This window comes from Patiria miniata, unplaced genomic scaffold (assembly GCF_015706575.1).
Source record: "Patiria miniata isolate m_02_andy unplaced genomic scaffold, ASM1570657v1 HiC_scaffold_3, whole genome shotgun sequence".
Classification (NCBI taxonomy): domain Eukaryota; kingdom Metazoa; phylum Echinodermata; class Asteroidea; order Valvatida; family Asterinidae; genus Patiria; species Patiria miniata.
Genome location: NW_024037069.1, coordinates 25,134,584 through 25,158,190, shown reverse-complemented (window position 1 = coordinate 25,158,190; position 23,607 = coordinate 25,134,584). Strand labels below are relative to the sequence as shown.

Below are 23,607 nucleotides of genomic sequence, written 5' to 3'. Positions count from 1 at the left end.
ACAGAACGACCATTTTGCCATTGATGGGAGTTATGTGAACACCGTTTATTCATGTGTTGTATATTAAACCACAGAATTTTACTGTGAATATGTGAATTTGCCATCTCATGTCTTTGCATTTGAACATGTGTGACTTACTCTTTTTTTAAATAACTTCTAAAAGACCGAGTGGAGAATCCGCCCATTTTTAAAAATTAAATCATAGGCTTGATTTAGGTCCCTAACTTTAATCTCCATGACAATAAACTGTTCAGAAACTGACAGGGACAGATGTGCAGATTGATTCAAGACAGTCACATCTTTATTTGTTGCAGAGTGAATGGGGCATACATATCACTCCATTAGATTGTACAATGTATTTGAATAAAAATAGGACTACCATAGAGTAATAGTGCAATGGCAGCTTGGAATATAAGTTGGCTTGGAGACAATGCAATGTACAGTTTGTAAGGCAGCTTGTACAAAGATGGATCCCCATACTCTGTACTTGCAGAGACAACAGTACACCAAGTGCACAATAACTTTTTCATTTGTAAACAGTTTTTGCCTCTGAGAGTTAATCAAAGCCAACTTTGTCATTGCTGTGCTACTCTGATTACACAGAGTTGGTTGTTAGTCAAAACAAAGAGTCTGTCATCGGCAGCCGCGACACCCAAGATGTCGTCGGTCGTCTCAAGACTGACCAGCTGCTGCTTGGCAATCTGGCTGACCACGCGCCCGCTCTTCCGGTTTCGCAGCGGAGACAAGATGGCCGACGGCTGGCGGTACACATACAGGTGCCGGACGCAATCGCAGACCAAGGCATAAGAGCAGTCGGGCGGACAGCAGGAGTACTTGCGGTCCCTCTTGGACGCCTGCACGTAGCCCAGGGCATTGAAGGTGGCCGTGTGTTGCCATGGCGATCTGTGGTCCCCGTCGGCGCCAATGCCAGGTTGCCATAGCAACCCATCCACATCATGGCGGAGGCAGATGCAGGGTGGCCTCTGCGGATGAAGCTGGGCGTTAAACAGGACCTGGTGACTGCTGAGGCTTACCTAAACACAAGATGGAATGTAACAAATGAAGCGTTACAGCAGAAAAATAGATTGGAATCAACAGACTTATCTTTTGAAGAAAACAGCACAGAGAATGTACAAAAGCGATTTGAACTTAAAAAAATTTAACAAAAGTTCAGTACACATTTTTCAAATTCTGAATAATTTTTTTAGTTTGTTTCATTTCTTTAACTTGTGTAGCAACATTTGAAGAAAACTGAAATTTGCAGAAAACTGAAACTGCCATTTTTCAGTTGACATCCACTATGACTCAATGAAATGTGAAATTGTGTTACACTTTTCTTCAAGTTCAAAAGTTCAGAATTCTTGAAGTGACAACCAACGGAACAGTCATCAAAAATGAGGAAAAAATATTTTACAAAACTTTCTACAGCATTTTTCCATTATTAATTGGAAACAGGGAAAGTGAAAAAAAAGGAAAATTTGCTTGCCTCAAATCTTCAAATCTGTATTCCAAAGCTGGAAGCAAACTGCCCATACTAAGGGCAGATTCAGGTAAAATTTTCATTTATTTCCAGTATGAGCAATGCATCATGTTCACAGGGGACATACCCTGTTTGTGACGGTATGTGACTCTCTGTCCAGCCTTACTAACGTTGAGTATCCGTCTGATAGAGCGTCGCATTCCTCCAAGTCATTGGGCCCTATCCCTGGCTGACTGCCTCCTGGTACTGGGTCTGGGTGCTGGTTACCAGTGAAAAAATAACCACACAAATGCATTAGAAATTTCTACAACAAACCTTGCTAACAACCACACTGTTTTATCATCTAAGATAATTCTATGAAGCTTTTGAGTGATCACTGTACTCACAAGTTGATCCGACGTAAGATGCGCGAGTCGTTCATGGATGATCCTGGCCTGATCTTGATCAATCACGTAATCCCCGCGTTGGTTGCCGATGACGACCTCGGTCCACATAGAGCCCTCCTCGGCCTTGGCCAGTGTTACTTCCAACCTACAAAAGCAGACGTCATACATCAACTGGAGCACTTTTTATTGTGTGGTCTTGGTCCAACAGCTGGTCTGTGATGAGTACACTAAATCTGCGGCAAGCGGTAGAGGGCGCTATTAATAACAACATGAATCAAATGCAGTCTTGGAAACTTCAACTGCGCTACCCAGACAATTCTGAGCATACCTCAGGTGCGTGCATTAGCTTGAATACAGCACCTGTGAGCCTGTGAGGTATGCTGGGTATTTTCTGGGTAGCACTGCCAAAGTACCCAAGACTGCATTTGATTCATCTTGTTGATAACGAGTCTCGACCTTTACCACTGCGGCAGCTTTGCCAGGTTTAATGGTCAGGGATCAAGTTTTGCTCGCTTACTTTCTATTTTCATGTATCCAAGTGCACATCTGTACGTCAATGGCTCTATAGAGGGCACCCTTTAGCAGCTCATCGCCGTCCTTGATGCCGAGGTTTATGGTATCAGCAGTCAGTGTGAGATTGACAGCAGACTTGGGTGTGGATGGGGGTAGGATGAAGACCAGAGTCACGTCGTCGCCGGTTTGGGTCCAGGTGTACAGAGGAGCAGCTGTTGTGATTAGAATAAGATTTAATAGTTATTATACAGTTGAACAAAGAAATTGAGCGCAGTGGGGTTTGAACCTGCGACCTCCGGATTACCGTTCCGGTGCTCTACCAAGTGAGCTGTCCAGCCCTATGTTGACGGTTGCCCATTTTGTCAATGTCTTTGCTCAAGGGGTGCTGGTCAGAAGCCACACAAATTTTGTTGGTTCAGCACTTGATGGTCCTAGATTCCACAATTTTCCAATGGATGGCTGGGGTGTTGAAGTCCAAGACTTTTGGGGGGCGGGGGAGGGGGGTGGAGAAAATAAGGCATTGCAGTAAGTTTATAAAAACACCACAGGTTTAAAGCATTAAAATAATATTTGTTATATTAAGTGGTGATTTTATTACAGGGAACTTTCTCCCCTAACTACACAGGGAGCGATGCACTGTAAGAAATAAGTTACGCATGTAGCACTTTCAAAATGTAGGATATGAAAGCCAAATTCATAAGCTTTCTTTTAGTAGAAGAATCATTCAAATCACTCATGTACTTTTCAAGTTACGCAGAACTTCTCTAAAACAATGGTCCCAACATTTGGGTTTCTGTTTTTTTAACTCACCCTGTATAAGTAATATAGTGTTCATATTAAATATTGAACAATTAATAATGAGCCATTTACCTTCAGTGGAAGTGTCAGAGTCTTTCTCCACGTCCATGTCTTGTTCCTGGACTCCCGTTGTGGTCTTAGCTGTGTCTTCAGTAATTGTAAACTCTGCTTCCCCGGCAAGGAACACTGCTTGGCCTGTTGCTTCAATGGCAGCATAGAACGGCGCCAGTTTGCTCTTCAACCTCCGTCTACGACTCACTCGATGGGATGATTCACCTAGCGGGCCACGGAAACAAACCAAAACAAAACCTCTATCATTCTACAGTATATCCCCAAAAAGTGTCCGTCCGATTGTTTTTAAAATAACTACAAAACCACGTGGTCAATTTTGAATATTTTTGGTTGTGCAGACACTTCTAAGCCTTGGCCTCAACCCCTATGAGTTTCATTTCATTTCAGTCACACATCACTGCACAATTGTCAATTGATCACAACAACATTTTTGGACACTGTGACCAAGTTCCATGCCTTAATCAATTTCAGTGCTGTTTTGTGTAAATGTAAGCTGTGTAAATCCTGCGTGGTGTGAAAAAAAGGCTGATGTGGTTTTGAGACTGGAATAATTTGCCCTTGAGCATTAAACTGAGGTCTTGCTATGATGACTGATAGCCAGGTAAATGATTCCAATCCCAACTGCAGTTCTTTTCACAACATGAAGGACTTTACACAGCTTACTTAACACAGTACTGCATTTGAACAAGACAAGGAACCTGGTCAGTGTCCAAAAATGTTGTGATCAATTGATAATTGAGTAGTAACGCATGACTGAAACTAAATGAAACTCACAGGGGTTGAGGCCAAGGCTTAGGAGTATCTGCACAACCAACAGTTTTCAAAATTGACCTCAATTTTTGGGGGGACATACTGTATGTTGCATTTATATTCTCAAATAAACCAGAAAGGGCATCTGACTAGGTGACTCTATAATAATGCAACAAGAAATTGACTCGAGTGTGATTAAGCTGTGAACTCCAGAATATTGTATCGTTGTCTACCAACTGAGCTCTCCAGCCCTATGTTGGTGGTTCCCCATTTGGCAATGTGGCGCTAGTCAGATGCCATAAACCTGTTTATGCCATGTAGCCAGGGATCATGCCCAAAGTCACGATGCTAGCAACATTAGCAATGTTGCAAACCTGGGAAATAGCAAACGGGGATCACTCAGAAGATACAGCTTTTTATTACAAATCAACAAAATAAAAATAATATAAAAATGTTGGTTTGCTTTATCAGCCAACCCAGCAAGGCAGCAAAATGGCCCAAATTTCACGACTTTTCAGTCCTTCCTCCTTACTTTGAATATTCAAATAATGAAAGTCATCAAAAATTTGCATATTTGAATACTATCTTACCATCAGCTTTGGCTATTGTCAGCCAATCCAGCAAGGCAGTGAAATGGCCGGATGTCGTGACTGCATCGTTCGGATCATCCCCTGTCTTTTCTGTTTGTTCTTCTTCAATTCGTAGCAGCAAGCAATCAAATGATGCTGACTTTGCCTGCGCTATGGAGTGCAGCAACACGAAGGGCGTGGCAGGACTGCAGACCTCCTCACTATACAGTATCTGTTGAGGGAATACCACAAATTTAAGTCAGTATGGCAAACAGGCGAACAGAAAGAGGGCACTAATTAAGTCCACTTGTACCGCCCAGAGGAATTCCTTGGCATCTTTATTTTTAGGAAGTGTTCTGATTTTGTCAATATCTGTAAATCTGTAACCAATGAAATTGCTCCATCCAGCTCTAGTAGCTAGTCCAAATGGACATAAGCTTATCCAAAATCGAATTTCTTAACATGTACGTTGACGTCAAGGAAGTACAATCATCCCTACAAAGTATTTTCAAGAGTTGCTTTACCTGCCATGTGGATAGATCGGCACAATCCCTGTCACCCGTAGCCAGCAAGTAGAGTGCCCCTGCCCCATCGGCTAAGAGACAGAGCTCCGCGGAAGTGAAGTGTAGCGTGGCGTTATGCCTCGGTCTGCTGCGCTGCTCGCATTCGTGGCTGATCTCAAAGACGACTCGGCCAGGCTGCAACTGTGACTCCTGTCAACAGGGATACAAGTGCACAAATTGAAAGACAAGTTCTCACTGGTATCACAAGAAGATATGGAAATTGTGGGTGGAATTACAAAAGGCCGGTGTAGCGTGAATATCCGACTCCATGAAATGTGGACTCATTGGTAGAACTGCGCATGCTTGAGTACGATACTATGTTATATCTAGGATCGTTTCGGGAGAGTGACCTGTCACTATTTCCCAATAATAGGGAAATAGGGGTCCGATTTTCATAGGAGTCGGATTTTCATGCGACAGGGGTCAACTGTAAAACTAAAATACGAATCAACACGCAGGGGTGTAACCAGGGTTCTCACCATAGGGGGGTGAGTGGGGGAGGGGGAGGGGCTGGATGTTACAGTGGGGGTGGGGTGGGGGACTAATTTCTGTTAAACGCCTTAGCCATGGTCACCTCTTGGACTAACAAATTTCCTGTGGGGGGGGGGGATTGACTAGGGGTGGGGGTTGACTACGGGGGTGACAATTTTTTTTATGGGGGATGTGCGCCCCCCTAAACACATCCCCCCTTGGCTACCCTGCTATAGACATGTAGAGGTGATCAATAACTCCATGCAGCAATGGTAGTTGTTGTATAATATCTTCAATAGTGTAATTTCATTGGTCTAGAATGGCCGTGTGTTCAGCCTATAAAAATAACTTTACTTACTTGATAGGACACATTACGTTGCATATATTTTATCTCATATACACCGCGTTGCATATATTGTGTGCGCTTGTAGGGTGCATTTATAAGACCCATCTCGGGTGCTATGCGCCACTCGGGTATTAAAACTGCACTCAAAAGATCGCACATCACAGCAGTCAACAATTATTAAATGATGCTGTGTCACCATTCGGCACCGCCCTAAATTGCATAAATTGAGAAAAATCAAAGGGAAAAATCAAAGTGAGATTAACGTGTACTTTACCAATACAACTCTGTGTTGAACCACTCTCCATCGCTTGTCAATGTAGAAGACACAGTTGGGATTCCACTGGTCATGTACCAAATGGTTGTGAATACCAAATGCCTTGACATGCTGCAAGGTGTACTGATCGGACCGCAGCTTTACCTCATCGATACCTGGAAAAATAAATCATGGGAAGCTACTGAGGGAAAGTTCAGGCAAGAATATTCGGTAACCACGATAGCTTTGGACGATACCAAGTCAGAATCGAATAGAATCAAATCCTAAGCTGATATCGGAATCGTGATTCTACTTTTTGAGGAATCAATTCCCGGTGGTAATTAAATTCTCCCAAGAATGTATTACAGACACAAATTTTGATATCGATTGCCATGTACATATTTGTGGCAAATTATCATGTTTAACCGATGTAACTCCTTTTAATGAAACTGAGTATAGCGATTCACTCCTGTTGTTCATTACTAAAATTATTGGAGGTCTTTGCTCCCATGTTTTTCTTTTTTTAAAACCTATTCAAGACTCTGTTCTTACTAGTGGTGAGAAATCGGAGATTTCAAAATCCGGTTATCCCAATTTATTTTGAACCGAATAAATTTATCTGATTTCAACGGAAGTTCCCATCCAGCTCACAGTCCTGCCAACAAAAACTGACGAGTGAGGTGCCGCATGAAATGCTCTCCCAATGACTGGGTATCGTTTGCAGGATTCAATGACCACTGGGCCGTTACAAAAACACTCCACAGCTGTAATGTTGAAAAAAATGTGATGGGAACTCTCTGATAAGTCAAATAGGCAGGATGTTCATATACCAAGAAGGCCGCTAGCTCGCTAAGTGAATGCAGTTACAATCAAATAAAATTGGGAGCTGATCCAGTTGTTTTCTTTCGCATGTGTCACACAAAAAAGGAAGACTTAATATTTGTAAGGATGGTTTTGAATATCTGGTTTCCAAAATTGAAACCGGCTGCAGGAATTCAAACCGAATTTTGAAAAATCTGGATTAAATACCACCACTAGTTCTTACCACACTCTACATCGACGGAATACTTTGGGAGAGGGTCAAGGGACAGTTTGTAGCCGTCAAAATGAGGGTCCAGGAGGTCGCGATTGGCTTGCAATGTATCGGTGCACATCGTGTGGGTCTTAACGCTTTTGTTGGTATATCACAGCAATGCTAGTCAATGAGTAGAATTCACTGTGCAGAATTCACGGGCAACCTGTTGAAGAAACAAAGAGAAAAGTGCCGACAGTCATTGTTTGGGCCAGATTAGTCCCACTAACTGGGGCGCTAGAACTCCTTTTTTGACATGTGGGATGTTGGTCGTCGTACTAGCGTCCCACTAAAGAAGTATTCTCAATGTATCGATTTCCAAAGTTCACCACAAAAGTTGACAAAAATCACGCAAAATTCTTGACAAAAATACCTTTGAAAGCGCCTACTGGCATCTCCACATGTCAAAGACGAAGTAATTAATGGGGCTTCAATGATACTCACGATTATTTTTGGGGTTGCAAATTAATCCGTGAAATTCAACCACTATAGCACAGATCTAGACATCATACAGCGATCATTCAATAATGTTGTGCTGTTTTTTTGTAATCACAAAGTGAGGTGAAAATTGAAGTGTTTGGTGGCATATGGCATCCATATGTTGGACTCTTCCCCCAAACTCCAACATATATCAAAGTATCAAGTAATCTGCATGACACCAGCATACCTTTGGGGGTTAGAATGTAGTACCCACTTCTTTGGTTGTGTACAATTTACAAAGTCTATGGAGAGTCAAGTGCATTTTCAAAATAGTTTCCAAAAAAATTGGAAATATTTCTCAGTCCCAGATAACGATTTTTGTCTTTTTCAACATTTTTGCAATGACTGACCTTAATTGAGATAATATATGATGAAAAAGTGGCATCAGGATGCAACATTCTTTCCAAGTTTGGTAGTAACTTGCACAAGTTGCAGCCAACTGCCACTGTCATGGCATGATGATGTATTCGACAACCAGAAGATTGGTGTTTGTACACGTACGTACGTGGTGGACGAACAGAAAGATAGATACAGACTGCAGAGACGTTTAGGCCTGGGGCAAGGCAAGGGCGGATCCAGAACACAATTTTAGGGGGGGGGGGGCAAAACAAAATTGTGGTCCCCAAAAAGTGGGTCCAAAAAAATTATGGCTTGGATTCTTAGATTACTGGACTAGGCCTACCTCCGTAGTAAATAAAGGCCACACTTCCACCATGTACAAAAACATGTTAAACTTTGTCAAATTTTGATTTTCACATTAATTTTAGGATTAGTTTGTGAATTATTTTTGCTTTAGAAGCATATTCACCCTCTTCATAGGCTAATCAGAAAGTGCTGCCTTTTTCGAATATCTATTTTTTGTGAAATGTCCAGATTCGTTTGCACACGTTTGCGTATCAAAATTTCAACATGAAATTTCACAAAAATTAGACATCTGAAAAAGGAAGCACTTTCTGATTAGCCTATTAAGAGGGTGAGTATGCTTCTAAAGCAAAAATAAACTACAAACTAAGCCTAAATGTGAAAATCAAAATTTGACAAAGTTCGACATGTTTTTAAACATGGTGGAAGTGTGGCCTTTATTTACGGATGTAGTCCAGTAAATTGGCCACATTTAGGCCTAGGCCTATGGGGCTATTCTGTGTTGCGATCTGAGACAATTTCTGACCACTTTAACCATTTGTTTTAGAGGAAATGATGGAAAGATTTCCATATACGAAGTTCACTCAACACCCTGTGTACAAACCCTATGAGATTGGACTGAAAAATTCTAAGTGTTTTCTAAGAAAATGCTTGTATTTTCTCACTGCTCAAATTGACTTTGATGACATGAAATTGCTATCTGGGGGCTTGTTAGTCAATACAGAGGAAAATTAGTGAACTTGGTATATGGAAATCTTTCCGAAATGATGGTGGTCATGGTGGTGTACGCAGTGTCTGCCTTCATTGCGACGACACTTAAAAAAAAAAAATTGGTTCCTTTTTTTTTGGGGGGGGGGGGGGGAGGGGGGCATGGCCCCCGTTCATGCCGTTGCCCCCCCCCCCCCCCCGGGCCCCCCGCCTGGATCCGTCCTTGTCCTTTGCCACTTTGGACCAGCTGAAGAGCATGGACGAAGAAGGTTGGATATTCCCTAAACATGCTAAAATTAGTAATTACTGAAGTAATCTTTGAGTGTGATTTTACCGTTTGGAAATGATGTTCGACCAGGCATGCCACATCCAAACGAATCTAGGTCCCGTACGCTAGCAATGCACGACGACCAACCACGACCCCGCAGCGCAGCGCCCATGCACTACGAATAGCGCCACCCAGAGTCAGATGGTGTCCATTCTCCGTCACCGGCCGCACGCGCGCTCGTACTGTCCTCATGGATGCACCCCGACCACCCCCGTATTAAAATTCCCACACACTTCAAAATGCTTTTACAAATACTCAGAACTCTCACAGGTATTCAGGCTGCACACAAATTGATGATCAACATGTCATCCTTCATTCTCTTTTCAATTTTTGGTGGGTTGACCGAAGACTTTTTGGAGAAATTCTCACCCAACTTAGACTTTTGTTTCCCAAACTGGAAAGGTAATTCCTCTAGAACATTTTAGCGCCACTTTCGGGCCCAATTGATTTGCACCCAAAATAAGGAATTGGAATCCCAAAGTCTAAGCCACTGAGAGGTGCATTGCCATAATCAATTCCCCAATTCCATGCATGGCTCTCAGAACTCTCGATATAGAATAATATTATTTGAGCGTATAGTCATTAGCTCGGCGGACAGCTTTTTGGCCTATTTATTTGGGTGTACCCTGGGCCCGGGAAGGGATAATTTCTTGCACAAACTGTTGTGATGGAAGTTAGATGGAGATCAGCGGGAAGCAGGTGCGCGAAGCATCGTGGGAAGCTTTCTGTCTCTACCAAAGCACGCGCAGGCCTACATGCATCTCCAAGAAATTAGCCCTGATTCCTAGTGCCCTGTTGTTGTAGGGCGGTGCGCGCTGACGGCAGCACTTCCTTTGAGAACGTCTCTCATCACTACCTGGGTTCCCTGCTTTTCGATGGAAAATTTATGGGTTTTTTTTTTCCATGAAAAGAACATGACGTCACGCTATTATATTACTCAGTCAACTAGTTTACGATACTAGAAGGTTTGCGGTGACACCGTGAAAATCTCTCCAGTGGAAGAAATGTGGGTCTGAATTGGAACCTGTTAATTAATTAACTAGTTCTTCTTTTCAGTACCACATTTCTTCTCAAAAGAGATTTTCCACATAATGGTGTCACCGCAAACCTTTACTCTATAGTTTATACCACCACCCTTCAAAGTTTCAAAACTTACTTATAAAAATACATGTAGTTATGAAACAATCATCGTCGATGGAGCTGCCACGGTATATGGATCATGATGTACGTTTAGCTACAGTCGAACACCTTTATAACAAGCTCCTTGGGACTTTACAAATTACCTTTGCTTGTATTAAAAGTAATGAAAAACACAGAAAAACAAAGACTTGGGACCTAAAATGTGCTCGTTATAAGCAGGATGTTGTTTAACAGTGCTCTTCTTATAGGGTTCGACTGCACCGTAATGGTGATCCCTGGTACGGCGCGATTCTTTCAATTTTCATCTACTATTTTTGCTTTACCAAATGTACACATGTACATGTAGTTGTAGGGATAGTTTTCATTTATAGGAAAAGTAGAACACGGGTTCTCAGAGAGACGTTATCAAGGCGAAACATCAGTCCATCTTCCTCCCGCCTGCGATAATTACTTTTGGCACATAGAGTCATTAGAGACACACTCTCGGAAAAAATGGTCCGGATAATATTGTTAACTTATTTCTTATGATGGGACTGCGGTTTGGCCGAAGTCAATTGAGTGTGATCGGCTGACTGATAAGGTTTACGTACAAAACCCCGAGCCAACGAGGTTTTTGTATAGAAAGCTGCCGGACCACATTTTGCGAGAGTGTGTCCGTAATGGTTGTTAAGTCATATTTGGTTGTTTTTGTCAAGTATCTCATCTTCCAACAACACAATGTACAAACGTAAACGGTTGTTTTTATGTTAAAACTGTTTATGTTTATTTTACAGTGTAAAAAGAGTATTAGCTGTATATTTCTCTTTATAAATTCAAGATTCCGAACGGAGGAACAAAAACTCCCCTGGGGGGACACAGACACTCACCTGGGGGCATTATTTGCACCACTGCTTGCAGGTTATCATACCAGCCGTAAAAAAACACATAATAGTACAATAATGTCTTGAAAATGAACAAGCATCAGCCAATTCATATAACGCATGGAGCCGTATAATACCCGAAGCAGTAGAAGGAGAAATTTATATGTCGAATTTAACATAACAACATTGTCTAAAATAGCGTTATTCAACGTGGTACGTCATACTGGAATAGTCTAGATGACTTCTTAAAATCATCACCCTCCTTCTAACCTTAGATCACATCTACTCAATTCTTATTCGAATAATCTGTTATAATTTATGAATCTAGATGTATACTCTTGTCTCATACGACTTTGTGTTTTTCAAGGTCGTGTCTTTGTGTGTCTGACTGTTGGCCATTTTGTCCTTTGTCACTGTCTCTGTTTTTTTTCGGTCATGTCCACTTGTCTATCGATATAGGTTAGTGTACAAAAGCATGACGCTTCACCTTATACCTAAATATTTGTATTATAATTGATCTATGTACATGTACGTTATAATACACCATTACATAATTCATTATATTTTGCTCTGTATAATAAGTTTACACGACATTGTAACATTAGTGTGGAAATGGCAACATTGAAATAAAAATGCCTTCTATCAGTCTATCGGCCTATATGTGATTCCTATGTCATACAAAGCCAACAACGAAGTAGATTTTGTGTACATCAGATTACCCTCATAAAACATCTTGTTCCGTCCTCACCACGGTTAATTTCTGAACAATGATGTTGGGTGCCATCTGTGGATCTGCGATATCACTCAATCGCGTTGAAATCATATCATTGCGCGATCGGTCGATTCCTGTAGGAGATTTTGAACTTTTCAGAGGGTGGGCGACTGATGGCAGCACAGTATGGCGATGGCGGCACCATCAACCCAGCCCAGCGCGACCGACCGACCGAAACCAAACCAAATCAAAAATGAACTGTTCCTTGATAATTCCCAACCATAACATCTTCGTATGAGGGAGGCGGTGGTAATTCATCTACTGGGGTTAATTCTGGTTGTGAGTTTGCTACCGAATAGAGATTTCTTCGCGAAGGCGCCATACGATTGTCGTACGAAGGTGGCGGCGGCAAGTTATCTATGGAGGTTTGTGGTGCAGGCGTGTAGACGTCATGTCCAGGCGCTGTGTCGTCTGCGGTAGCCACAAACGTCGTTTCCCACGTAGAGTAGTCATTGGTCGGCCCCTGTTGATCATCTGGCGTTCTAACGGCAGCACTTATTGTTGGTAACCTTGGAGTAATGTCCTGAAAGATTTAACAACAACAACAAAAAGGCGGTTCATACTTGAACGTGAGTTTACGTCACGGTAAATTTTCTCGCTGCGAGTTGTTGCTGTTGCAGCTTGTACCCAAAACCGAAAAGGTGAGATTCGGCCTAGAATGTTTCATTCAGAACAGGCAGTCTTACAGCTTGCACTTTTTTTGGGGGGGGGGGCGTGTTTTAGGCGATCACGAATTTGTGACGTCACGCCAAGTATGCACAGAAGTTGAACACACTCCGCAGTGAATGTCTTCCGACATCATATTTCGCTTCGCATTTGCAAACGTATTTGACGTCATGAAACATTCGCGGCAAATTTCACCAGATCATTTCTGTGTTCAACTTCTGCGCATACTTGGCGTGACGTCACAATTCGTGATCATCTAAACCACGCCCTAAACTGTAAAATTCACATGCCCTAATAAAGGATTACATAATTATAGTATGCCGAATCTCACCTTTTTGGTTTGGGTTACAAGCAGTGACGGCAACGACCATGACTCCAAAATACAAGACTCAACGTTGATTTGAAAAAAACCTTGATTACTTTAATAAGCAGTTTTACTTTTTTTCATGTTTCAACTCCTCTGTTGCAGTATCCCTTCGTGGTGATCCTCCTTGCTGTCATGTAAGTTTCATTGTGTTTTGTTCCTTCTTTGGATCGTTTTATATCATGTACTAATCAAACTGTTCTCTCCCTACTACAGGTACCTACAATTTTGTTTTGCTCTGTCCCTTCAAAAGGCATGAGCAACTCCATTTGACTTGTACTTTTTGTCTTCGTGTTCCTCCACTGATTTATTGTATTAACCATTTATTCTCTCCCTTTCTACAGATATGAGTGACACCATTTGCACTTTCCAACAGCTCAGAAAGGCAAAGGAAAAGGCCTTACGCTTTTCCTACCATCAGGATAACTACAGTTTTTACTCCCTCTCTCGATTTATCCCCAAAGGTTTGCAACTGTCTCACACTCCCTGCTTAGGAAACCTCCCACCACACCTTCAAAGGAGATGGAATCAAGTTCTACATGGTGCCTCTATTAAACTCATCAATATTCTCTCTCAGCAGTGTCAATTTACACGTGAGGACCTCCATCAGAATATTTCCCACCTTGACTCCCAACTCAAATCCAGTTGTTCTGACTCCACGTACAGGAATTTCCATGATGAGATTGAAAGGGGTTTGTCTAACCTTGACTCTGTCCTACTCAACAGGCGAAACAAGAAGATTGGTGGCTTGCTTGCCAAGCAACAGCAACGCAGACACAGACGTTTCAGACGTCCTAGGTCCCCATCTACCACGCCACCGCCAGAACCCCCTGTCAACACTGTAGTTAATCTTTCTTCCTCATCAATATCTGACGCAGAGCACAAACTTCTCTCCAAGGGTCTCAATTTTTGTCCCGCTCCCCGTTCTGTGAACCAGGTTCAGCTCAGCCAAGATCTCACGGAATACTACCGTAGAATCCGCCTGCGTGAGTTTTTCCTGGACAGTGAACCGTGTGAGCCAGAGCCTTTTCGAGTCAAGAGTTCATGGGTACCCCCCAAGAATCGTGTGCCAGCCATAGAGACATACGTTCAAGTTATCAATTCCCAAGTCACTAACCCGGACAACTTCCCCCACAGGACTCATGATAATCTCCCCAGAGAGGAGCGCCTGGCTCTCAACTCCTTGCGCTCTCGCACCGACATCATCATCAAGCCAGCAGATAAAGGTTCAGCTGTGGTCATCATGGATCGTCAGCAGTACATTGATGAGGCCCACCGCCAGTTGGATAATCGCACTAACTATACCCGCCTTGACTCTGACCCCACAGGCACTTTCTGTCAAGATATACAACAGGTACTTGACGATATGCGATCACGTGACCAGTTGTCGAAGAAAGCTCACAAATTTCTTTCTCCCTGTGATTGTAGGACTGCCAGATTTTACCTGCTACCCAAGATTCACAAGGCTGGCAACCCCGGTAGACCCATCATCTCCGGTAATGGCTCACCCACGGAACGCATCTCCCTGTTCATTGACAGTTTTCTCAAACCCCTTGTCCCACAGATTTCGTCATACATTCACGACACCCCAGACTTCCTACGCAAGCTTGAAGGAATCAAGGACCAGATTCCCAGCACAGCCATCATTGGGACTTTCGACGTCTCATCTCTGTACACCAACATCCCACATGAGGAGGGAGTTCGTGCTTGCTCCTTGGCTCTGGCCAAGGCAGGACACACGACTCCTCCCATCAGTGATGTTGGCACCCTCATGAGACTTATACTAACGAAGAACAATTTTTCCTTCCTTGGTGAACACTATCTACAGGTACACGGCACTGCAATGGGCACTCGCATGGCCCCGTCGATGGCTTGCCTCTTCATGGGTGACCTCGAAGAACGCATTCTTGCCTCGGCCCCATGTCGCCCTTGGATCTGGTGGAGATATATTGATGATGTTTTCTTCATCTGGACCAGTGATGAGGACAGTCTCTTGACCTTCACTAACCACATCAATTCCTTCCACAGAACCATCAAATTCACATCGGAGTTCTCGGCTCACCAAACCCACTTTCTGGATGTCACCGTCCGCAAGCAAGGCAACTCACTAACCACTGACCTGTATTCCAAACCCACAGACACCCACCAGTACCTCCACTCCTCCAGCTGTCACCCCAGGCACTGCAAAACTGGCATAGCGTTTAGCCAGGCACTCAGACTCAGAAGAATTTGTTCTAATGATTCCGATTTCTCCCGCCATACACAGATACTGAAGAACAACTTGGTGGCCAGGGGTCACAGCTCTCGCCAAGTTCATCGTGCCATTGCCAGAGCTAAATCTATCCCCAGAAATCAAGCTCTCATGGGAAAGGCCCCTGATGCCATGGCCAAACCCATGATTCCCTTGGTTACCACGTTTCACCCCAATCTCCCTCCCCTCCGCAAAATCACTAATGACAATCATCATATCCTCCATACTTCAGATCGCCTTGCCCGCGCCATCCCCAACGGCCCCACATTGGCTTACAGGCGTCCTCGAAATCTACGGGACTTGATTGTTCGAGCTGAAGTCCCATCCTTAGATGCATCCCCTCCCACCCAGCATGGTACTTTCAAGTGCAGTTCCAGATGTGTTGTCTGCCAGATTCATATCCAGGAGTCTGACTCCTTTTCTGGCCACTCTTCTGTCACTACCCACAGAACCATTGGTAACATCACTTGTAACACCTCTAATGTCATATATCTCATTTCTTGCAGGGTCTGCGGAGTGCAGTATGTAGGTGAGACTAAGAATACGCTCAAGAAGCGTTTCTATGCCCATCGGTCAACGGTCAACACCAAGAAACTAGACACCCCTGTTGGTCATCACTTCAACCTGCCTAACCACTCCATTTCTGATATGATTTTGCAGGGCATTGAATCTCTTGGCCATCGCAAAGAGTCAGTTCGCCTCAGCAGAGAGAAGGTGTGGATGAATCGTCTTCGAACTATTCAACCACATGGTCTCAACATCCAACTTGGAAATGATTAATCCTTTTCTTCCTCCATTGTCCTCTGTTACAGATAATCCATCTGGTCTTCCTTGTTTGTGTTAACACATCTCCCGCCATCTTTCATCCCTTTCCACCTCTATACTGTCCCCCCCCCGCATCATCCCTTCACTCTCACACTCTTTTGTCCGTTCCCACTCCCTGTGACCTTTGATCCTTCCCCTTTCTGGTCCCTCCCCTGTTTACACCAGACCCCTTGTGGTTTGCCATCTCCCTTTGTTTCTTTGTTCTCTCATCCACCCTCCCCTGCATCTTTCCACACCTTTCCCTCCTAATCCTCCTTTTGTGTTTCTTCTTTCAGCCCTGCATGTTTGTGTGCACCCCCATGTTAATGTATGTATCTCTGCCATTTCTGTTTTAGCCTCTGAAGAAGAACTTGCTAAGCTCGCAACGTCAGGCCACATTAATTTTAAGATTTATATATTTCAGGTCCATCCAGTCAGTAAGCAGTTTGCAGCAGTTTTACTTTTCATTTTTTTCATACTTTAATAACTGTTTACCTGTCTCGGTACCTCCGGTGGACTTGAGGTGCATGTCGATGTGGTACCCGTAGACAGAGGGTGTCTGGCGCATGCTGTCGGTACTGGCGTCGTAACTGATGTCGACTGCTCACGTTGTTTGTACTTCTTGTGTATGTGGCCGCAAATTAAAACGATAAATACTACAGTTCCACCGAGAACGTACCACAGAGTCTTGGAGGCTGATATGTATAGGAGGAAAATAGACATTAGATTACGAACTAATATTTTTTTCACAATCACTAGTGCAAATGAGAATTGGGATTTTGAGTCACCTTTATCGCCCGGCTGCATGAAAAGCAATGACATCCTTTATATTTTTAAATATCCGATGTAAAGTTAAGAAAAGCTTTATCCGCAAAATGCTCATTGTATCAGCTATCACGTTGAAAATGTATAAATTCATAACAGATAAATTCCAGCAAAGTAACTTTTGTTCTGAATCCTGGCCATAAAACTATCCACACAAAGGCACACACTATTGCGGCTCAATCTTTACATATCCCGGACATTTAATTGATTCCTTTAATTTATTACCTTCTTTGTTGCATCGAACTCCGGCATCCTCCTGATGAGAGCAGTCATGCACCAGCCAGCCGTTGTGGGAGCAATCCACAAGCCTGGACTCGTCCCCTGCACAATCCACGTCGTCCAGAAAAATGGAACCGTTGCCGGAGCCGAAGTGCGCGTTGGACTCGGCCGACGACGCTCCGTGAAAACCGAGCTGGTTACACACCACGTTGGCTTCATCAACGTCCCAGCCATCGTCACAGACGGTTCCCCAAAGGCCATCGTGATACACCTCAACTCGACCTTCGTACGTATTTTCTCCCACCAAGCGAAGAGTTCCAGATTCTATATTTTGAAAAAAAGGGATGAAACCAGATGTTTTGGTAACAATTAAAGGTTGTGGCGGTAGCTGTAGTGAGACATTTCAAGGTACGGGAATCGGAGACGGGTGGGTGACCGTGTAATAGCCCGGTTCATATAATCGGCGCGAAAGCGAAAGCGAACGCAAATTTGTGACGACATGGCAAGTATTCGCGCTGCGAATTCGCAAAAGTTGAACACATTTCAACTCGGACGAATTTCGCAGCGAATGTTTCATGACGTCAACTTCGCTTCGCATTCGCTTTCGCATGAAGTATGAACCGGGCTTAAGACGACGATCACTTTAAGACATATAGGCCTATACCTTCCATCTATCAAAACATAAAGGTGAGATGAGTGGAGATGACGAGTATTGTTGCAGTAAGGTTATGTGCGTTGGGGCGCGGAAGTGTGAATTTAAGTGAGTTGAGGTGAGATGAGATTTAGGTTGGCAAGAGTGCAGTATTGAGGCGAGGAAAGGCGAGTGTGGTATAGGGTGGGTTGAGATGCGGTAAGATTGTGTTGTATTGGCGCTCGCCGGTATGTTGAGATAGAGTAGGGCTAAGGTAGAAATTGAAAGGGTGGGCTGGATTTGAGTGCAGGGGTTTAGCAAGGCGAGGTGAGATGAGATGAGAGGGGGGCAGTGGGAGAGTAGGAAAGAAAAGTGAATATAGACGATATGATTAAATGGTTGATTTCACGAGACGAGTTTGAGGGAGTATTGGATGGAGTAATAATTATTTGGTTTGATAGTTATGAATATTGATTCACCATTAAGGGCAAACTAACATCTTCAATCAGTACCCAATCATTACCTAATGAACCGCCGCAGATTACTCCCGCGTCCTCGTTATGTCCACAGTTATGGTCCTGTGTAAATGAACAGGAAGACAGCTGCGTTTCAGACCCAGTGCATCCGACGTCATCCATGACAATGGGTCCACTCCCTTGGCCGAAGTGCGCGAAGCCACGCGCCGACACTGCGTCACTCAGGTTCAGTTGACGACAGACGACCATCGCGTCTGATAAACCCCAACTGTCGTCGCACACGGTTCCCCAAACGCCGCCGATGAGAACCTCTACGCGACCCTCGGAGCTAGTGGCTCCCCCGACCAGACGAACTTGGTACGAGGAGGCTATAACAGAAGAGAGGAAGCCAGAATGATACAAATTTACACTAAAAGGCATGTCATTATTTTGTTTCTCATTCATTTTTTTCGTTTTCAATAACAACCACACTCAAATTGCAAAGATCAAAACCCAATTTGGCGAAGTTTCACAATTATTAACCCTTGTATTTCGGACTCCGTATGCCTTGTGTCACGCAGACAGTGACACAGCGTAGGATTGTGTCAAGTGCATCAATGCAAAACACTAGTTTACGCCACTGAAAGGGTTGAGAGAATGGGTGGTATAACGTTTTGATGCATGGGATGAACTGGGATGGAATCGGAGAATAATGGAATGCAATGGTACCCCGTGAATCATTACCCGATGAACCGCTGCATTTTACTCCCGCATCCTCGCTATGTCCACAGTTATGTTCCTGTGTAAACGAACATGAATACAGCTGCGTCTCAGACCCAGTGCAAGCGACGTCATCCATGACAATGGGTCCACTCCCTTGGCCGAATTGCGCAGATACAGGAGCTGACAATGCTTCACCCAGATCCAGCTGACGACAGACGACCATCGCGTCCGATAAACCCCAACTGTCGTCGCATACGGTTCCCCAAACGCCGCCGATGAGAACCTCTACGCGACCCTCGGAGCTAGTGGCTCCCCCGACCAGACGAACTTGGTACGAGGAGGCTATAACAGAAGAGAGGAAGCCAGAATGATATACGAATTCAGTTATTTAAAGGCGTATCGGATCATCTACATTTCATGCATTTTGTTCGTTTTCAATAATAACACCACTGAAAATATCGAATCTTGTGGATAAAAGCCTTCAGCTCGGAGCCATTATCCGCGTCCAGGCCCCGAGCTGGTTTTAAATGCTCTTAAAAAAATTTTTGTTTAAAACTAGCCGAGCACAAACATTCCATTAACAATGAGTATTTTGTTGGGACCGAGTGGCAGAGGATTATTGGATGGGCTCTGTCGATGGGATGGGGTGGGATACCAAGATGAGATCAGTGGCGTAAAGCAAAGAGGTGGGAAAAGTGGGTACATGCCCCCTTCTACCCGAAGCCCGTGTCCCATTTTGAACCCCAATTCACAACGTTGACAAACTCAAACTGAGGTATATTGTCTCAAGGAAATTGGACACTATTTATGCTACTGAAAGGATTGGGGTGGGATGATGGGTTGGTATAATGTGAATGCCGTGGGGAGAACTGGGATGGAATCGGAGGCGTGTGAGGTCAGATTGGTTGGCATGCCGCTGGACAGGACTGCATTTTGGGAATGGACGGAATGGGGTACGATGGGGAATGATGGAATGTAATGGGATCAGTCATCACCCGATGAACCGCTGCATATTACTCCTGCATCCTCGCTATGTCCACAGTTATGGTTCTCTGTAAATGAGCAAGAATACAGCTGCGTCTCAGACCCAGTGCATCCGACGTCATCCATGACAATGGGTCCACTCCCTTGGCCGAAGTGCGCATTTAGAGGAGCTGACAATGCTTCACCCAGATCCGGCTGACGACAGACGACCATCGCGTCCGATAAACCCCAACTGTCGTCGCACACAGTTCCCCAAACACCGTTGATGAGGACCTCCACGCGACCCTCGGAGCTATTGGCTCCTCCGACCAGGCGGACCGGGTAATCAACTTGGGTCGAAAAAAGTATTGAAAAGTTGGATAACATCTTTGCAATTACTTTTCTCGCTACAAGTACATGTGCATGTAAGCTAACCATGTTAGCATACTCTGATATCCAGCGCACATGTCAAACCCATGTTAAGGGGAGGCGGAACACTTTTCAAACGGGGGGGGGGGGGGGGGGGGCAACACCAAAAAGGGTTCACTTTCAAGAAAAGGGGCACCATCCGTCAGTGTGTGAAAGTGAGAGCCCTCGGTCTCCGTAATGGCGGATCCAAAACACAATTTTTGGGTGGGGTTTTTTTGGGGGGGGGGGGGCGGTGGCTAAAAAAAAAATTGGTCCCCAAAGAAGTGGGTCCAGAAATTCACGATATGGGGTTCAGGGGTGGTGGTGTTCGTAATGGCTTCCTTTTTTGTGACAAAAAATGGGTTGGGGGACGGGGAGGTTTGGCCCCGTTGTTCCCCCCCCCCTCCCCTTGGATCCGCTCTTGGGCCTTCGGCACACCGTACACCCTCCGCCCCCGGCAGTAACCTCTCTGGGTCCACCCATGCATTTGACTAAAGAAGAGAGACCATTTTTTTTTATCGCGAGAGGGGCACTGGTGCTTTTGATTGCCAGTTCAGCGACTATTTTATTCGCGTGAGGAGGAGCATTATTATTTTTAAAGGCCAGCTTTCCATGAGTGGGGCGAAATTTTAATGTTGCGAGCGGGGCACTTATAAAAGTGTGCTCAAGTTCGCGGGGTAGTTTTACATCTCGAGAAGTTATCGCTTGAGAAGCACTATTGTTTTTGAGGGCCAATTTTCCATCTCGAGAGGGGCACAAGTTTATCATTGCGAGAGGGGTATTTATGCGTTCGAGGGGTAATTTTCCATCTCGAGAAGGTGCGGAATCTTGTTAATGCACTTGTGTTTTTGAGGGACAATTTTGCATTACAAGAGAGGAGACAATTTTATTTGTAACACGATCATATTCTTTCAATGTGCGTTTGAGGGGCAGTTTTGTTTTCATCTCGAGGGGGCACATTCATTTTATTGCATGGCCAAAATCTAGGGCCCCCCGCCCCCAGTTCCGCCGCCCCTTCCCATGTTACTCAAATAACACAGTAAATATTTTGGTACAATTCGAAATCAATTATTGCCTGGACAATAAGATTTATATTTTTTTTATATTTTTTTGGTTGGGGTGTTATAGTAAATAACATTCATTGTTCTGCATGAAGATATTATTCATTAACCAAGGTGCCAGCTGATTGCTTGAAAAAGAAAACAGGCTTATTATACAGTGATTGCAATTAATTGCCATAATTAGTTCTAATTTAAAAACTGTGCAAACTTTTGTCAGTGTATAATTATTCCCCTCTGTTAATGACTTTATACTTTTCCCACAACGATTAACGTCCCATGACAAGGAAGTAACTGAACTTACTACACTATACTTATACTTACATGCTATCACCACTCGACCGCAGAGTATCGCTACTACGGACATCAACACGACAACATCAAACATTTTTTCCCCAACAATCATTCTCATTCAGTCATTCGTCACTAGACTTTTTCAGTAAAAAATGCTCGGCTTACAGCTAGGTTTTTTTTATGTGAAAATTTCATCGTGTGATTGAGCGTTTTTATTAAGTTGTAAAAAAAGTGACAGCCCACGTCTAGCATACAAGCCAATATGAATATGCCTCAATAATAAAGTACCGGCAGCAATGAGTCATTATTCATGACTATAGTGTAAGCTTCTTTTTTCATGGCCAGAGCATTCAGCTTTTCCACGGCCGTTTATTGTCCGGGCATGGTTACCACTTTCAACAGAGGGGGCCATGCTTGACAACCGAACAATAGGCTTTCGATCCTAAAGCTTTTCTTTATATAACAGGATACATGTACGTGTAGTAACAGGGATAAGTCATGATATACTTCCGAGTCCGTCTCTCCGCATGTACATCATTGTAAAAGTAGTTTAATTGCTTTGCAAGCATAGGTTATGCGTGCAATTATTGGGTCTGCATCAGGCGCGGATCAAGGAGACCCCCCCCCCCCCGCTCTGTCATTTCCCATAGAAGATCATGAAAATGTGAACCCCGGCCCCTGCTCTGACACCCAAACATTTTGTACTGGTAATAACCATGGAGGAATAAGTATTCCTCCATGTAATAACGTACGCCTTTGCACAACATACGGTCAGAGCCAGTTAAGTTAGGGGGTATAATTTTGTGTGCACTGTTCTGTGATAAAGTGTTGATAATCGACGGATTTCAACAGCACCCCAATTGAAAGTATGGAACGAGCCGCCCCCCCCCCCCCCCCACCCACCGACCTATTGATTTTGGGAGGCCAAGTGTCCGGAGAGAAAGCCCTGTCTACATTTCAGATTTTTTTGCCCATGACACCCCCCCCTACGAAAAGTCCTGGATCCGCCCCTGTGCATACAAAATGAAATTCATCGAACTGAATAATTGTATGGGAAACGCGTGTATTGGGTTCCGGATATTGGTTCGATGTGGTTTCAGGAAAAACGGGGGAATTTTCCTGAATAAAAGGTAGCCCAGCCAGGATCCTCATCCTAGGGGGACGTGAGGGGGGAGGGGACTTGAAGTTACATGGGGGGGGGCAACAAATTTCATCCGTTTATCTGAAAGGTAGGGGAGGGGGGAAGCGGGGGGGGGGGGGGGGGCTGGACAGAAAACCTATATAATGGTTAATGTTTGAAAATAACTGCCGCTATTGACCAATCACGGTAGAATCGCGTCAACGTACCTTAGGTTTGTCCAAGGGGCGTGGTTAACTCGCACATTCGCCACTGGCGAAAACAAAGGGTTTTGGGTTAAAAATACGCACAATAAGGCTCGCGGGAAAAGGGACTTTATGTTCGAGGCCGGCTAGTCATCGTAACTCATACGGCTGTGCTTTTCTCCGGATGCCAAATTTCAAATGGGGGGGGGGGGCGACTGGGAGGGGGCGCGAACTTTTGTGGTTCCCACGCCCCCACCCCCAATATAGCTACGGTGGGCGGGGGAACATTTTTTGCTCCATCCTGGCGACGCCCATGGAAGTTGGGCGGTGACGTTCGCGGAATTTGCAAAGACCAAAGAAATGACGGATGTTTCATGAACAATTAAGTGTCGCTCATCATGACTGCATTGCCGAGTTGCT

At 44.2% G+C, this 23,607-nt stretch overlaps 2 protein-coding genes across 6 annotated transcripts; both read right to left on the bottom strand.

Annotated features, from left to right (window-relative positions):
- Positions 1–20: 20 nt before the first annotated feature.
- LOC119738119 (nudC domain-containing protein 1-like) lies at positions 21–9,553 on the bottom strand. Of its 2 annotated transcripts, none has more exons than XM_038212859.1 (10): positions 9,438–9,553; positions 7,247–7,439; positions 6,223–6,377; positions 5,093–5,281; positions 4,590–4,800; positions 3,250–3,453; positions 2,384–2,594; positions 1,867–2,011; positions 1,608–1,739; positions 21–1,034 (listed from the first exon to the last, which is right to left on the bottom strand). In XM_038212859.1, the coding sequence occupies exons 2-10, from the start codon at positions 7,353–7,355 to the stop codon at positions 576–578; spliced, it is 1,815 nt and encodes a 604-aa protein (XP_038068787.1). In that variant the 5' UTR covers positions 7,356–7,439; positions 9,438–9,553; the 3' UTR covers positions 21–575. The 2 variants fall into 2 exon arrangements, with proteins under 2 accessions (XP_038068787.1, XP_038068788.1); XM_038212860.1 differs by having other exon boundaries at positions 2,384–2,591; positions 9,438–9,551.
- A 2,384-nt stretch (positions 9,554–11,937) lies between these two features.
- On the bottom strand, positions 11,938–22,192 carry LOC119737831 (deleted in malignant brain tumors 1 protein-like). 4 transcript variants are annotated; one of them, XM_038212446.1, is made up of 7 exons: positions 21,895–22,192; positions 20,137–20,454; positions 19,148–19,483; positions 18,487–18,807; positions 17,339–17,656; positions 16,784–16,983; positions 11,938–12,726 (listed from the first exon to the last, which is right to left on the bottom strand). In XM_038212446.1, the coding sequence occupies exons 1-7, from the start codon at positions 21,980–21,982 to the stop codon at positions 12,391–12,393; spliced, it is 1,917 nt and encodes a 638-aa protein (XP_038068374.1). In that variant the 5' UTR covers positions 21,983–22,192; the 3' UTR covers positions 11,938–12,390. The 4 variants fall into 4 exon arrangements, with proteins under 4 accessions (XP_038068374.1, XP_038068377.1, XP_038068375.1 ...); XM_038212449.1 differs by having other exon boundaries at positions 18,487–18,618; positions 19,295–19,483; XM_038212447.1 differs by having other exon boundaries at positions 19,163–19,483; positions 21,895–22,191.
- Positions 22,193–23,607: the final 1,415 nt, after the last annotated feature.

Excerpts from the sequence above, each read along its gene's own strand:
- LOC119738119 (XM_038212859.1), bottom strand. The coding sequence starts at position 7,355 with ATGTGCACCGATACATTGCAAGCCAATCGCGACCTCCTGGACCCTCAT. Across the intron at positions 6,378-7,246 it reads TTCCGTCGATGTAGAGTGTG|GTATCGATGAGGTAAAGCTG; the intron begins GTAAGAACTAGT and ends TTATTTTTCCAG. Across the intron at positions 3,454-4,589 it reads GACAATAGCCAAAGCTGATG|GTGAATCATCCCATCGAGTG; the intron begins GTAAGATAGTAT and ends GTGGCCCGCTAG.
- LOC119737831 (XM_038212446.1), bottom strand. The coding sequence starts at position 21,982 with ATGAGAATGATTGTTGGGGAAAAAATGTTTGATGTTGTCGTGTTGATG. Across the intron at positions 18,808-19,147 it reads ATCGGGTAATGATTCACGGG|CCTCCTCGTACCAAGTTCGT; the intron begins GTACCATTGCAT and ends CTTCTGTTATAG. Across the intron at positions 12,727-16,783 it reads CACCGGAGGTACCGAGACAG|GACATTACTCCAAGGTTACC; the intron begins GTAAACAGTTAT and ends TAAATCTTTCAG.